Raw genomic sequence first — 17,284 nt, 5'->3', positions numbered from 1 at the left:
TAAGTGCAGTATACAATTTGAAGGTGGTAAAGACTATCCACTATTTAAAATAGTGAGACTAAATGAATAAGAATTTGCTTTGAGTTTGCGAACACAAGAACGTATATCGAGCCGGCGAACACAGTCAACCCTAACCCTAACTCTAACGCAATCTTTACATGTTTAAAAAGCGGCAACGAAACAAAAGCTCAATAGTAACTTCATGTATCATCGAAATGTGAGACGATGTAGTTAGTTACTTGGCAGCTGCTCTATAATGTACTCTGCAAGTTGCATATACCTGAATTCAGTTGAAATGTAATTTAATTGATTTGTGGATTGCAATACACACTAACGAATTACATGTAGTAAATATCAACATTCCATAAGAAAAAGAATCAGGTACGAGTTCAGGCAAAAAATAGTACAATTCAGAGGGAATCACTTGACCGTGTTAAAATCGTCTCTGTAGTGACAGTCACCATCGATACTCATAACATGCATTTAAGGACCCAGTTCATCGGTCAATGATTAGATTGAACTTACATAACGATCAAAGCATGAACAATTATGTTTGAGCGTTATATCAAAATGTATTAATGTATTAATAATAAAATGCCATAGAATTATGTTAACAGTATATAGTAAGAACAGCAGAATTATCGTGCACGCATAATGGAGCTCATCTGCAAAAAGGATGTCTTATTCACTTCGGAAAACGATTTATTCAAAATAGTGTTCACCTGGTTTGATACATGCTTTTGTGGCGAATGATATTACAAGGTGCAATGTGAAAATCTAGCTCTGTAGCATTTCCATAAAGAAAGAAAGAGCGACAGTTGAATAATGTTCTTATCAATGATTTGATTTTCAAGTGAATCTAGTTTCTCCTGTAAAAGAGTTGTACTAATAATAGAGATATCGACTCAGTTGTGGAATTTATCTATATCATGTAATATTTCTACCACGACTTTCTGGAGAAAGTGGTGAAATCTTTTAATCACTATGGTAGTTTTAGTGATTTGTTTCCTAAGGGTCAGTAGTTATTACATGTTATATTCGCTGGCTTACATATATGGCAATTCCAAAAAAATGGTAATAGTAATACACACATTGTTCTTGATAGTACTTTATGCTTATTATATCAGACGCTTCAGTATGCATTTACTCAAACCAGAGGATATGGATTATGAACTTCTCACTCTTTTATCCAATTTTATACTTTAGTTGACGGGGAAAAGGCGGAGTTTTATAGACCAGGGATTCTCAAATGGTGGCGCGCGCGCCACTTGTGGCGCACCGAGCCTTGCGGAGTGGCGCTTGGGAGCCGGTATAAAAAAGTAAAAATAAAGAAAAATTAGGGAGATAAAAATGTATCTACCAGAAACCTGGAAATAAGGATTTGGTGATCATTTTAATACAAAGAGAAAAAAAAAACTCTTTACTTGACACTTAATTGATTTCTTCAAATTTTGTCCAATTTAGCACTCGATAACCTCTATTGTAGAGGATCGATGTTGTTCTTTTTATTTATTCTATGCTGTACAAAGTTTATGTGCCACACAAGTGATTTGAAAACCCCGTTTGTAGGATTTCTATTTCAACGGCGAGAAATGTTGCATTTCCAGAGTATCCTTTTTGTTTAAGAGTTAAATATCAAATAATGTGATATTCAAAGAGCATCCTGATCATAAAAAAATTATGAATTTGGGGCATAACAAGCAGAAAATTTGTTTCCGGTGCCGATTAAAATCCGAAGGTGTAAAGTGAAATACATGTATGCTCAGATGTATTGCCTGCCGTGATTGCCTGCATGCACTCTTGCTTAACACGAACTGAATGAATGATACTGCACGTCAGTTGTAGAGGGGCAGTTTGGGCGCTAGTGCAGTGCAACGCCTAATTTTCAGCCCTTGCAAAATCGGGGAACGTAACTTTAGCCACTGGCGTACATATGGGGGCGGGGATTGGGGGCCCCCAAGTGTTACACGGCTAAGAAAACAAAAGGAGAAAAGAGGAGAAAAGGAAAGAAAAGGGAAATATTGTATTATCTTAATATTATGTCAAAATATAGATTTTTGTATTGAAAAGTTCAATATTTTTGCTTCAGCTGCCATATCTAGCCCCTCATTTTTTTTTTTACTCATTACGCCACTTGCTTCAGCCAATAGATCTGGTGCAGAACAGTCTGAACTAGTGGTATCATTGGTATGTTGTGAAAAAGTCACTGGTCATTTTTCTTTTAATATTGTGTAGTTTGTTGGCATTTGTATTTCTTCTTCTGATATTAAGTAGAACCCCTCTGGGCAATTTAAAAGGCCTCATATTCCAAAACTTCTTGGGGCTCTGCCCCCTCGACCCCCACGCCACCAGGGGCCTCTGGGCCCCCCATCCGCTGATACATTGCTGGTTTGCGTAATGGATAGTGGAGCATTACAGATTCTCAACAAGAAATGTGGCGCTTCCAAAAAAGTAATTGAGAATGGCTGTTATAGACCTTTTGCAATAATATAGATTTCAGTGCATTAGTCCTTCACGGATAGATTTGGAAATTGATAAAGAAAACTGAAACAAAGACTTTAGGCTGATTACAATGTGTGTATTATCTCAAACATCTATTGTTTGTCAATACGTAATAATGGTTATAATAATTGTTTCATGAATGAACAATATCAACATGATATCTTCATGACTGTAATAGACCTATAAACAGTACAATTCATTTCAAAGAGAATATCAAACAAAGAGAGAGATTCAAAAATTTATGTATCACTACATGATGCAGATTATAATCTACAGAGTATACAGCGCATACGATAAGCGTTGCTATATCAGCTTAAAATCGCTAAAAAGATTGTGGACTGATCACTAGAGTATAATTACTCCGATCATGAAATATTCTCCCTCAAGATTTAGAGGAAAAAGTATGAATCTTGGACGTAACTATAGGTATGTTAATTTCTGTATTCTTTTTAATATCAGTATCTTAATATTTCATAGCATTTTCGCTGATCTCTGTTTATGTACAGAACTAAACAGGTCGAGTAATGCACACATTGATCCAACGGACAAGGTCCTGTATAGGATTTTCATGTTCGAAAGACATTTTAAAACAATGTATCTTTTGCTATGATGACTGCAATGAATGAATACACATGACAATTATGTCATAATCCTACACCTTTTCAATAATTAACATTAGAATTATTCAATAAACATTTTTTAGTATCAATTCTCAAGTTAAATTAATTGAAAAGGGATTCGCAAATACATTTACTAACTCATGTAGGATAATGACATCATTGGCATCTGGATTGCCTTAACTTTGGTACAAATCAAATTTTATATCACAGTAAAAAATACCTCCTTATTATCCAAGCATTAACAAATACTACATAAATATGGTATTGAATTATTTGGGAGAAGATACTTTTTCTGGTCGAATATAAAGACTATGGCCTAAATTCACAAAGGTGGTTTTGAAAACCCACGGTTGAGTCCATGGTTTATGCAGATTTCCTGTATAAATTACGCTTATTTTAGCGCGTATATTGAAAAATGTCCAATGCTGATGTGCGCTTTTGCACAGTGCGCCAAATTGACGCCTGTTGCTGTGGTTATCCAAGCTATTTTATTCATGAGTCCACTGTTTTCAATAATGAGTCCACTCTTCAGACAGTGGACTCATAAATAAAATAGCGTATCTAACCATGGTAACAGGCGTCAATTTGGCGCACTGTGACAAAAACGTGCATCAGCATTGGACATTTTTTATACACGCGCCCAATACGCGCTAAATTAAGCGTAATTTATACAGAAATTCTGCATAAACCATGGACTCAATCGTGGGTTTTCAAAACCACCTTTGTGAATTCGGGCCTATGTGTTCATGACATTTTTTTCCTTGATTGGGGACTTGTGAGGTGTCAAGTTTTCTTTTACTCACTCAGTATAATATCAAATGAACTTTGCCACACTTCTCTATGTAAGATCCCAGCTATGCCATCCAAAACTCACCCAGTGGTAGGTGCTCGTCTGCAACTCCTGTCAACCCCGATTCCACGAGTGCTTGCCTTAGCTCATCCTTTTGCTTTGCTATAGACATTCTTGACTTCCAGTCATGGAGCATGTTTCTGGTACCTGTCACTGTCACTTTGCCCATTATGATGTTTGTTGATTCATATCTGTGTAATTCCAATATTTATATATATATATATATATATATATATATATATATATATATATATATATATGTGTAAAGTTATACATGTACAACAGCTTTGGCAACTCTTTTTATTTAAATATTGTAAAGAAATGGATGAAGAGAACAATGGTAGGCGTAGCTTAAATCAAGGTTCCCCAGAGCTATCTACCCTTTGGAAAAATTGGTGATGCCGAAAAAATGTCTCTGCCGGGAATCGAACCCGGGCCCCCAGCTTTGAACGCCGGTGTTCTCTTCATCCATTTCTTTACAATATATATATATATATATATATATATATATATATATATATATATATATATATATATATATATATATATATATATATATATATATATATATATATATATATATATATATATATATGAAATAAATATATTCAATATATATATACATATATACATATATACATATATATATTGAATAAGCCATAAAAAGGGCAGCAAATTACAATGCTATTATCACTATCATTATAATTATTAAGTCTCAGTGAAGAGATATCTAGCAATCATTTTAAAAGTAGCTTAAATGCTGTTTTGCTACTCATTGTAAATACTCATATTACCCAAAGTTTCTTGATAAGCGTCTTGAGCACTCTACAGAGTAGATTTAGCATGATAAAAGTCAAATTTACTATTATTATTATTCTAAGAAAAGAAACAAAAAGACTTTCTATCAATAGACTGGAAGCTTCAACATTTATTATTTGATAATGCCTAACCACTTAAAGGTAACTCTAAGAAAACTAAGAGCTTACATATTATAGTAATTAGAGCCAAATGGTACCAAAATATGAAGTATGTTTTGAAATTGAAAAAAAAAAACATGACTTTTTGAAATGGGTGTTGAATTTGCGAACCCTATATTTACGTACCTATTTATTTGAGCTTGTTTAAAACCAAGAGCACGCCCAAGTTGGTTAATTTGATCTTGCTGAATGTCCTTTGCAATATTTGGTATAACTCTTTCAAGATCAACACTTTCTGCTACCTTTCCTGTTCTATGTGGCCTGTAAAGTACAGAAGTATTCAAAGACTCCATTTTGGCCAATGTATTTTCCATCAAGCTGCAATTCCTATGGCATGTTAAGAATAAATTAAATACCATGATAAAAGATTGATAAGCTGTACTACATGTATCTATCTGGTTAATCATTATTCAGCTATTTAACCAAAATAATTGAATTCCTGTCTGGATATATTTTATATGTGTACCATTATCTGAAAATCTGACAATTTTCATAAGAAAAATGTGGATACATTGCACAAAATTTTAGTTGTTAGCAATTTTTTGCTACTGGTCAATGTTTACTAACTCTGCTGTTCAATTCAGTGAACTTCAATTTTTTTTCTCAGTATAAAATTGGAATACTATAAGATATTAGCGAAAACAGAAACCTCACAAAAGTGTATAAAAAAACTTTCGCGACCAAGCGTTTTCTTACATTAGAGTCCATTATTGTTCTAGCTTGTACGGTCAATTAACCATTTTATTCTGGCTTTGAAATTTGTTTTAGAAATAAAACCAAATCAAACACATACTTTTACTAACCTATCATTGCTATTAGAAGACTGTGCATGTAAAGCTGCCTCAGGCTCTCCAGTCTGTTGCTTTGAGGCTGTACATGGAGGATTGTGCATACCCGAAGGTGTAGGTACTGGTCCTGGTACCGGAACTGGTGCTGGTGCAGCAACTGGCGCAACCCGAAACTCACCTGCATTGAAACAGAAATCCCCCAGAATTGTTGAGATGATAAAATGAAATGTAGATTTTATTCATGAAAGTTTGGGCATGAATCAATAAGCCTTGTATCATGTTCTCTGTGCATGCCCAATACAGAGGGGGTGGAGTCAAGGAATAAATCACTCTCTTTGCAATATAGGTTAAGAACTAGCACTAGAGCAGACATCCAATCTCATACATGTATGTATGCAGGGCTGCACCATCATCACAGGCATAAATACATGACATCATAATATTCAAGTGGGTGTAGAATGACACATTAGTTCATCCCTTCTGAACAATCAGTTCACTGCATGAATTTATGCCAGAGAACATACCATATACTACGCTTCCTTCTACATGGTAGTATAGATCGAGATAACTTTTAAGTTCTTAATTGAAATGTGTTATTCACAAGAGAGGTAACCCATGATTTACATTATTTGGAGGGGAAAATGGAACTGCACATTTCATGAATTAGTATAATTTGTTAATCTTACTATGTAAAATATAAACTTTTTCAATTGTTTCCTCCAATAATGTAAAGCATGGTTTTAACATATCATACTTAACTTAAAAGAAGATAATAGTGAGCCTTGTGTGATGTCAGTTGTGTACCTTTGTACTTGTAGCAGTAGCTTACACATGATTTTAAGGGGGGGGGGTTCAAACTGAATGATAATGTTGACAACCCCCCCCCCAAAAAAAAAAAGGTCTCCACCACTAGTCTTTGGACGTTTCCTACCCACAAAAAAATTGACAAGCAAACAAAAACAAAAAAAAAGGTCTTCGAAAAATTTTTAGGGGAGGGGGTTCAATTTCTATAATAAGAGGAAATTAGGATTTAAAAAAAAATGTTTTATTTTTTATTTTTGATGAATATGTGAGCAGCTCCACCATAATACATATAATATTATTATGCAATAAATTCCATTTATTAATGAAACATGATGCAGGGAATTGTTCCCGGGGGGGGGGGGGGGGCAGTCAAATGTATTACTGTACACACGCATGGGTTTTCATGGGTATTGCATACCCCCAGTGCAGTTAGGGTTAAAATACCACAATCAGGAAGAACCTGAACACTTTTCAGGTCACACCTGTGCTTAAGAAAACTACACTAGATTATCAAGATCTGAAAAATTATAGACCTTTTACCTTTTTTACCTTTTTAGGCAATTTGCTTCCTCTTTTTCACATATACAGGTTTTTTTTTTTTTTTTTTTTCCCTACTATATAGTCTTTTGTTTTTTTCCCGTCACACCTAGCGGATCACAATATCAGTTACACCATTTGTGTATTTATACTTTTTCATATACATTTCTGTTTTGGATATATTTATATACATATCACTTATAGATACATATTTACACTTACCTTCTTCTCTTAGTTTGTTTAATGCTTTATCATATATACTTATATGTCTTTTGCACATTATCAGTTGTTCCCCATTCTATTCCCTTTTTCCCCCACTCTTATGCACCAGTTTATTATGCCTTTCTTTGTAACCTGTTTGACCCACCTCTCACTAATTCTCTTGTTATTCATCCCTCTATCACTGTTTTGTTCCAGATCCTGTTTGATGTTGCCTGCCTCATTATCTTAAACCCTCTTGGCTTGAGGTCTTTTACTGGCCTTACTTACACTAACTTCCCTTTGTGTCTGCCTTCTCCTTTTCTTTCATCCCCTTCACTAACCTGATTGGTCTTCTCTACTCACTAATGCCCCTTTTGTCTCCTTGTTTCTAGTGTTGCTGTAGCTTGTTTGTGGTCTATATTATGGTTGTTCCACTTCATATGTTTGTCATTTTGCCTCCGACAAAGATTCTGCTAGGATCGAAAGCTTAGGCCCCTTTTTGACTTTCTAATTTACTCCATTGGCTCTCTTTTATTAGATAAGCAGTTTTCAGCAGCTTCTTTTTGCCAAATTATAGACCTGTCAGTAATCTAAGTTTTGTAGCTAAAGTTATTGAGAAAGCTGCAGCGTCTCAATTGGTTGAATACCTCACCAGTAACAACTTATACGATCCTATGCAATCAGCCTATCAAATGAATTTTAGTACTGAAACTGCTCTTCTAAAGTTTCAAAATGACACATTATCTCACTTCGACCAACGAAAGGCAGTTTTTCTTGTGCTTCTGGATTTGAGTGCAGCCTTTGACACGGTTGACCACAAGATCTTGTTAAAACGACTTGAATCAAATTTCAAGGTGACAAATGTTGCTCTACAATGGATGCACTTGTATCTCACTGGCTGGACATCCCGTGTTAAAATATCACAGCAAGTTTCAGCTCCGAATACGGTGTTCCCCAAGGGTCTGTTATGGGCCCTATACTCTTCAATGTTTATATCACTCCTGTCTCAACTGTCATTCGTAAGCACAATCTTTTCAATCTTATCTATGCCGATGATGTTCAATTATATGATGCGTTTGATCCTCGTTCACCATCAAGTATGCAAGAAGTGTTGGAAAGAATTTCTTTATGTATTGCTGAGATAAACATGTGGATGACTTCAAACTTCCTCAAACTAAATGTTTCTAAAACTGAATTCACTGTACTATGTCGGAAAAATCAATTAAATGAAAATCTATCCAATGAAAAACTCAATTTATGTGATAATGAAATTGCACTATCCTCTAAAGTTAAGAATCTTGGCATATGTATTGACTCGTGCCTTACACTCTCATCTCATGTCAGTAATACTGTACGTACCTGTAATTTCCATCTTAAGAATCTATGGACCATTAGAAGATTTATCAATGAAAAAACTTGCCATCATGCAGTTAGGGCACTTGTACTTTCTCGACTTGACTATTGTAACAGTCTCTTTTCAGTTCTTTGTGTTAAAGATCAGAAAAAACTTCAAAGTGTTCAGAATCGTGCCGCACGTTTAGTGTTTTCAGTAGGTCGCAATGTACATACGTCTCCTTTGATTAGGGAACTCCATTGGCTCCCTTTTTCTCAACGTGTCATGTTCAAACTTTGTCTGTACATTTATAAATTGGTTAACGGTACTGGTCCTTCATATCTTGTAAACACAATTGCTCATTACACACCTGCTCGTAATCTACGTTCCCTGAATGATACCACGAAACTTGTTATTCTGAGAACAAACCTCTCCATAGCAGAAAAACGTTTTAGTATAGCTGGATCTAGACTTTAGAATACACTTCCCTCTACCATCCGTACAACACCAACCATATCATCTTTCAAACGACAACTCAAGTCATATCTTTTTCCAACTATCTAGTTTTCTATTTTCATTTATTAAATATGTATTTGTTTTGATGATTTTTGCTATCACTGTTTGGTTTGACTTGGCTAACCCATCTGGGGCCTGGTGGCCTCAATTGCTATACTAGAGCTTCTGTGAATGATGTGCTGATCGGGCTTGTCCCTTAAATTGTTGGTGAACGAAGCAGCAAGCAAGAGGCCACCAGGCCTCATCTGGCGCAGTTGAGAACACCTATAGTTGATGCAATTTAATGTATACAATTCTATACTTTTTTGTTACTTAAGATTTATATTTTACTTCTGACAATTGTAAGCGCTGTGATACTTTTGGTGTATAGCGCATATAAATAACCGTTATTATTATTATTATTCAGAAACAAGGAGGAAAAAGCCCTGAGGAAAAAGCTTGGGGAAAAACATAACCTTAACACGTTTGGCTGGTCTTAGAAAAAATACCCTAAATACGTTTGAACCCGCAATTGACCATTGACCAGTCTTTCAAAACCACCCTTATTTGTGAAAATCTGTGTTTTTGATACCCTTAATGAGTGCCCGCGTCCAAAACTGAAAAAAACACCCCTTTAAACATGTTTTTTTTTGGTCACGTGTGTACAGCTATATATTTGACTCCCCCCCCCCGGGAATTGTTTGTTAGTGAGATGAAATGATGTGCCTGATGATCTACTGCATAAATAAAATGACCTTTAATTCTTTTGAGAAAACAGCATTTGGGGAAGTCATATCATATATGGATGCACTGCTCAAGGGCGACATCACAAAACTGATTTACACCAATATTTTTCTCTAATTTTATTATTAAATTTAAACCAACTTATCGTCAAGGTTACCTTTCCCTTTAAAGTTATTAACTTATTGGCTTTCATTAACATCTAATGGGGAATTCTGACAAGAACACTGTAATAATGGCACTTTACAGAATTAGTACATGGACAAGCGAAGCACTCTCCTGGGCACAATATCTCCTTAAAATGATACCCACTCGTCAATGGAAGTCCCCCCACCCCTCCCGGAACGTAAGTAACTGTTTTCTTTTTTTTTAACCCTGTCCGGTATTCTTGTCCTTCCTTGGTCTATAATCTACATTCTACGTTCTGTGTTATAGTGTTTCAGTCTTTCAGGCCATATAAAATAATTATTTGTTCATGACATGTTTTTTTCATAAAATTGGGGATTTGAGAGGTGTCAAGTTTTTTTGTTTTACTCACATGGTACAGTATCAAATACAAGTGGAACGCCTCTGGCTGTCTCACCTGCATCACGCGATTCAATATAGCAGCAGTGCTGACTTTGAAAACTACTATAAAATAATTATTAACAAAAAACACCATTCATATAATGAGACAATACTACGTTTATTGACATTTGACCTTGATCATGTGACCTAAAACTTGTGATACTTGATTACCCCTATATCCACATTTTATACACTATATCTATAAACTTTGAAAGTTATGACAGCAATCTAATAATTACCTCTAAAATGGCCAGAGTTCAATGACCTTAAATGAACTTTGACTTTGCATGAGACTTGCATGAGATGTTCAGTGATACTTGATGACTCTTATGTCCAAGTTTTATGAACTATACCAATAGTTATGGTGGTAATTCAACAAATACCCCCAACATGGCCAAAGTCCATTGACCTTTGACCTTGGTCATGTGACCTGAAACTCGCACAAGATGTTCATCAATACACTTACAGATATATGATGGTAATTCAACAAATAACCCCAACATGGGCAAAGTTCATTGACCTTAAATGACCTTTGACCTTGGTCATGTGACCTGAAACTTGCACAGGATTGTCAGTGATACTTGATTACTCTTATGTCCAAGTTTCATGAATCAGATCCATAAACTTTCAAAGTTATGATGGTAATTCAATAGATACCTCCAGCATGGCCAAAGTTCATTGACCTTTGACCTTAATCATGTGACCTGAAATTTGCACAGGATGTTCAGTGATACTTGATTACTCGTATGTTCAAGTTGTATGAACTAGACCATTAAACTTTTAAAGTTATGATGGTAATTCAACAAATACCCCCAACTTGGCCAAAGTTCATTGACCTTTAATGACCTTTGACCTCGATCATGTGACCTGAAACTCCCACAGAATGTTCAGTGATACTTGATTACTCTTATGTCTAATTTTCATGAATCAGATCCATAAACTTTCAAAGTTATGATGGTAATTCAACAGATACCCCCAATTTGGCCAAAGTTCATTGACCCTAAATGACCTTTGACCTCGGTCATGTGACTTGAAACTCTGGCAGGATGTTCAGTAATACTTGATTAACCTTATGTCCAAGTTTTACCCTAAATGACCTTTGACCTTGGTCATGTGACTTGAAACTCAGGCAGGATGTTCAGTAATACTTGATTATAAAACCTTATGGCCAAGTTTCATGAACTAGGTCCATATACTTTCTGAGTTATGCTGTCATTTCAAAAACTTAACCTTCGGTTAAGATTTGGTGTTGACACCGCCGCCGTCGGAAAAGCGGCGCCTATAGTCTCACTCTGCTATGCAGGTGAGACAAAAATGGGCCACACTACTCTATGTAAGAGATCCCAGCTATGCCATCCCAACACTCACCCAGTGGTAGGTGCTCGTCTGCAACTTCTGTCAACCCCGATTCCACAAGTGCTTGCCTTAGCTCATCCTTTTGCTTTGCTATAGACGTTCTTGACTTCCAGTCATGGAGCATGTTTCTGGTACCTGTCACTGTCACTTTGCCCATTATGACGTTTGTTGATTCATATCTGTGTAATTCCAATAATATTTATATATATATATATATATATATGTATATATATATGAAATAAATATATTCAATATATATATTCAATATATATCAACATATATATATATTGAATAAGCCATAAAAAGGACAGCAAATTACAATGCTATTATCACTATCATTACAATTATTAAGTCTCAGTGAAGAGATATCCAGCAATCATTTTAAAAGTAGCTTAAATGCTGTAAAATTGCCTGCTATGATGTTTGTTGATTCATATCTGAGTAATTCCAATAATGATAATAACCACAACAAATATATATATACTGAATAAGCCATAAAAAAGGACAGCAAAGTAAAATGCCATTTCTGCTATCACTACCATTATAATTATTAAGTCTCAATGAAGAGACATCTAGCAATCATTTAAAAAATAGCTTAAATACAATTTTTTTTACACATTGTAAATACCCATATTATCCAAAATTTCTTGACAAGCGCCTTGAGCACTCTATAGAATGGATTTAGCATGATTTGAATCCAATGTATTATTATTATTATTATTATTACTATTATTCTACGAACACTATATTTGCTCACCTTTTTATTTCGGCTTGTCTAAAACCAAGAGCACGACCAAGTTGGTTAATTTGATCTTGCCGAATATCCTGTGCAATATTTGGTATAACTCTTTCAAGATCAACACTTGCTGCTACCTTTCCTGTTCTATGTGGCCTATACAGTGCAGAAGATAAAGAATTTCAAGAGTCTAGATGACTCTGTATATATTTCAAATATTTTTAGCCAACATACTTCCCATAGAGCTGCAATTCCTATGGCATGTTTAGAATTAATAACATTTAAAAAATTGACAATATTTTAAGCTGTACTACATGTTCATGTATCTATGTGGTTAATCCTTACTCAGAGCTGACTAACTATTAAATAATTGAAATCCTATCTGGATATATTTTATATGTGTACCTGTGTACCATTATCTGAAAATCTGCCAGGTGTAATGGAATGTTCCAATTTTTATAAGCAAAAAGTGGATACATTGCACAAAATTTAAGTTGTTAGCAATTTTTGCTACCAGTCAGTGTGTACTGACTAAACTCTGCTGTTCAGTTCAGTGAAGTTAAATGTAGGCTTATTTATTTTCTTAGTGTAAAAATGGCATACTATAATGTACAGGATAAGAAACAGCATGTACTTGATAAAACAGAAACCCCACAAAAGTACATAAAAAACTTTTGTGAGCAGTAGTTCCGAGTTGTTCTCTTGACACTAACAAAGAAAGATATATACCTACTTAGCCAGCATTTTCATACTTTGACATTGGTAAGTCCATTGTTGTTCTGGCTTGTAGGGTCATTAACTAATTTAACTAATTCGGGCATATACAAAATTAAAAAAATACAGTAACAACATTCATCGTTTTACTTACCTATCATTGCTATTAGAAGACTGTGCATGTAAAGCTGCCTCAGGCTCTCCAGTCTGTTGCTTCACGGCTGTACATGGAGGATTGTGCATACCCGAAGGTGTAGGTACTGGTCCTGGTACCAAAACTGGTACTGGTGAAGAAAGTGGTACAGCAGCTGGTGCAGCAACTGGTGCAACCCGAAACTCACCTGCATTGTATTAGAAATCTCACAGGGTTGTAGAGAATGATAATAAAATACAAATTTGATTCCTGAAAGTTTGGGTACCAATCAATAAGCTTTGTATGTACAGTCCGACCTCTCTTATCCGGCCTCCCCTTATCCGGATCTCTCTATTATCCGGACGCACATTTGCCGAGATTTTTTTTTTTAAATTCAATCTAGTACGTGAGTAAATTGAGATGGCAATCTTAACTCAATCCTATAGGCAAACTCCCTTTGATTACATATATTTTTCAATATAGTCTACCTAAAACAACATTATTTTTCATGAAAATATCTCACCCAAATCACCGAAAGAACTTAGGCAGGATAATTTTCCAGGAAAATGGGGCGCAATGTAAACATTTCATCACGTTCTCTTTTTGTTTCCCGGGAAAAACAACACATGTCTCGCTAGCTAATGCTAGGCCTCAATACGGACAGCGCCATCTATCATGTTTAAGCCTACAGTCAGTGTAACAATGGCTGACATTGCGAAGCTGCGATAGCCGCCGCGATGATCTTATTGTAAAACTTAGTTTCATCGAGTCATTCATTCTCTTTCTTTCGAAGTATGCTCGATTTATACCTCAATCATTTGAGCAGGTAAATTATCCAACAGTTTTGGCCACCAATCGATTTTATTTCCGTAAAAATACAGCCTATAATTTGCACTGACACTGCAGTGAATACTGTCTGTGTATGCCCACTAAATAGACTACGTGCAGCTTCTATTGCGGAGGCAGCTGCGTGTATTTAATATTGGGTCTCCCAGATCCGGATAAATCCCTTATCCGGATTGGTGCTGGTCCCAACGTGTCCGGATAAGAGAGGTCGGACTACTCTATGCATGCCCAATACAGAGGGGCTTGAGCCAAGGAATCAATCACTCTTTTTGCAATACATGTAGGGTTTAAAACTCGAGCAGACATCCAATCTGATATGTATGCAGAGCTGCAACCCCATCACAGACCTGTGTAAAACACTGTAAATACATTATATCATACTGTTAAAGTGGGGGCCCGGGGGGGGGGGGGGGAAGAGTGACACCTGAACATTAGGTTCACTGCCTGAATTTACGCCAGTGATCATCATCACAAGAAGCTTACTTGGCAGTATAAATTACTTTTTAAGTTCTTGATTGAAACACATTTAACCCTGCTCGCAACGCCATTGATGAATAAATTACCGGTAGGTGCGAGTGAGAGGCACTTACTGAATTAATATTGTCCAGCAACGAAGGTCATGCCTGTTGCTGCTGAACACGTACTTGACTTGACCTTTACTCTCCAGACACAGAACTCTCAACTGACCTTGACACTGATTCTTGGTCACCGTTCGTAATGTTTACTCATGCATGGAGGTGGGTGCAGGGCTATTAATCGTCTATATCGCCGGTTAAGCCCAGACGACACTGTTTCCCCTTTATGCAACAATAATTTGAAATTCTGTACTATTCTAGAGAGAGTTACCTTATGATTTACATTATTTGGTGGAAAAAATTAAAGGAAAAAAGAGAGAAAAATTCTTCACATTTTATGAATAATTATCATTATTAACCATATCAGACATATGAGCTGGTCATTTAAAAAAAACAGCATTGCTCTAGATTTCATGAATAATGGGGAGGGATAGGTATATTATTTGTAATTTGCTTGATCTTATGTGCACATTGACTTTGCATGCAGAGATGGCGCAAAATATACCTTTGTATTTTTCCTCGTCTCACATCCTTTTTCTTGAGGATGCGAGGAAAGAGATACATGTCATAATGCATGCATCCCAAGGAAAGCGATTATTACTTACAAGTTACATGTATGTCATAATTGTAACCTGCAGAGCCTCGCCCCTGATACAAACAAAACACAATAGAATACTATCCATAAAAGATCATATATCTCCAATTTCACGATTTTTGCTCTAGATGTATGATTTAGATGATAACAAAAAATATTGACTGGTTTTTCTATCGGAAACATCAATATATTGCCCTTAATAGAACCATATTGCCCTCATGGCCTCATCTAAAGACTTGGGCCAATATGATTCTGTTGTGGGCAATATATTTGATATTCCCCTCAAGGCTACTCAATATAATTTGTTAATCTTACTCCAAAATATAAACTTATTTTAGTTGTTTCCTCCAATAATGTTAAGCATGGTTTGACCTTATCTTGAACAAGTAGAAACATAATTTATCTAGCCAAGAGCTTCTTTATCATCAAATACACAAAGTGCTTGTAAGATATAAGAAGTACAAGGACAAGCAAAGGATCTCCTGGGTCAAATCTCTTTCCTTGAAGTCCAAAATTATAACAAGTTGTATTTGAAACAATTATTGATGACCTTTTTACCACATAAGGGGAGGTTGTTCTATTCATTAATGCATCTCTCCGTTTCCTTATATAACAAGTATTTTTGTTTATTAAAAAAAGGCTTCTTGGGAAGACCAAAACTTTTAAGAATTTTCCTAGAATGGAGGCTTACGGCCTTTCTCTCTCTGGACATCCTACAAGTACGTCTTTCTGGGTGGAGTTAACTAGTAAACAAATGCAGGTCTAGACCAAAAGCTTCAGTCTCTGTATTTTGGTTGTTCCGCTGAACTGCATTGGCTCACTCACCAATACATAGACAGGAATAACCGTCGTTTCTGGGGATTTATTCAACAATTTCTGACATTTTACTATAATCCCCATTCACCGACGGTAGTGTGTTAGTGCGAGCCTGCATGTGTAATTTGGTCGACAATTCGGGGGACGGGTTTTGTGAATGGGGATTATAGTAAAATGTCAGAAATTGTTGAATAAATCCCCAGAAACGATGGTTATTCCTGTCTAATGCAGGTCATACTCTTTTCAAGATTAACAATGATTTAATGCCATTTACACATATTTGGGGATAGAAATAAAAATGAGTAAATACCACATACACTGACATACTATACATAACTGTTTGAATATAAGATGTCAAAATCAGCAGCAGTGATGAATAAACCGAAAAGATGAAGAAAATCAATAATGTAAACTCTAGGACTAGGTGCAAAAATGTCCAAGTGTGGTTGCAACGTTTCAGCGTCCCATCAACTCTGCTAGTTCCTTTTCTTTTTGAATACCATCTGGTAATGTTGTTCTTCCCAATCCTAGACCTCTATGTTCTGTGTAATTGTGTTTTTATTATTGAAATTTAAAATGTTTTAATACAAAATGCAAATTCAGACTTGGAGGTAAGGCCCAACAAATTATCTTTCTGCTTTTTTTCTAGTTTTTGTCATTTATGTAAAATTCATTAAAAAAAAGAAAATTAAGCTCTACTTGATTTCTTATTTATCTAAGCTTGAACATCATGCAGCATGGGGGAGATGTCACATTTATTTCACTCACCGCTCTCAATTCTGATGGCTAATCTGCTTTGATCAACTGCTCTGAGAGCCCCGCAGAGCTGTTCCCTTGTCCCGCCCTTCCTGTGCCAGGCAACCATCATATCCTCGGTGCCAATACATTGTGAAGGATTTTGGTTATTCGTCTTTTCGTAACGCTGTATCTCTGCATGTTCAAAACCAAAATGCAATCCAAGTTTTCGAATAACATTGATGTCGATTAGACTCGCTATCTCGTTGATTTCCAAAGAACTCAATTCCATCGTGATCTATCGAACTGTAGGCCTAATCTTTTATTGAGAAAATCGCCTTTCGCCTTGATCTGGCTACAGTA

The 17,284-nt window shown here is 35.7% G+C and overlaps 1 protein-coding gene across 2 annotated transcripts in view; it reads right to left on the bottom strand.

Annotated features, from left to right (window-relative positions):
* Positions 1-17,284, bottom strand: part of LOC129254958 (uncharacterized) — a 26,599-nt gene extending 9,315 nt beyond the window's left edge. The window contains exons 1-7 of one of the 2 annotated variants that reach the window (XM_064107864.1): positions 16,955-17,284; positions 13,376-13,562; positions 12,529-12,663; positions 11,784-11,950; positions 5,753-5,915; positions 5,076-5,276; positions 3,926-4,163 (exon numbers count right to left, since the gene is read on the bottom strand). In XM_064107864.1, the coding sequence (XP_063963934.1) occupies positions 3,977-4,163; positions 5,076-5,276; positions 5,753-5,915; positions 11,784-11,950; positions 12,529-12,663; positions 13,376-13,562; positions 16,955-17,213 (1,299 nt within the window). In that variant the 5' untranslated portion in view covers positions 17,214-17,284 and the 3' untranslated portion in view covers positions 3,926-3,976. The remainder of the gene's footprint in view (positions 1-3,925; positions 4,164-5,075; positions 5,277-5,752; positions 5,916-11,783; positions 11,951-12,528; positions 12,664-13,375; positions 13,563-16,954) is intronic. The other variant, XM_064107868.1, reaches the window with a different exon arrangement.

This window comes from Lytechinus pictus, chromosome 2 (genome assembly GCF_037042905.1).
Source record: "Lytechinus pictus isolate F3 Inbred chromosome 2, Lp3.0, whole genome shotgun sequence".
In the NCBI taxonomy this organism is placed as follows: Eukaryota; Metazoa; Echinodermata; class Echinoidea; order Temnopleuroida; family Toxopneustidae; genus Lytechinus; species Lytechinus pictus.
Note: the sequence above shows the minus strand (reverse complement) of the source record. Positions and strands in the feature narration are given on the sequence as shown.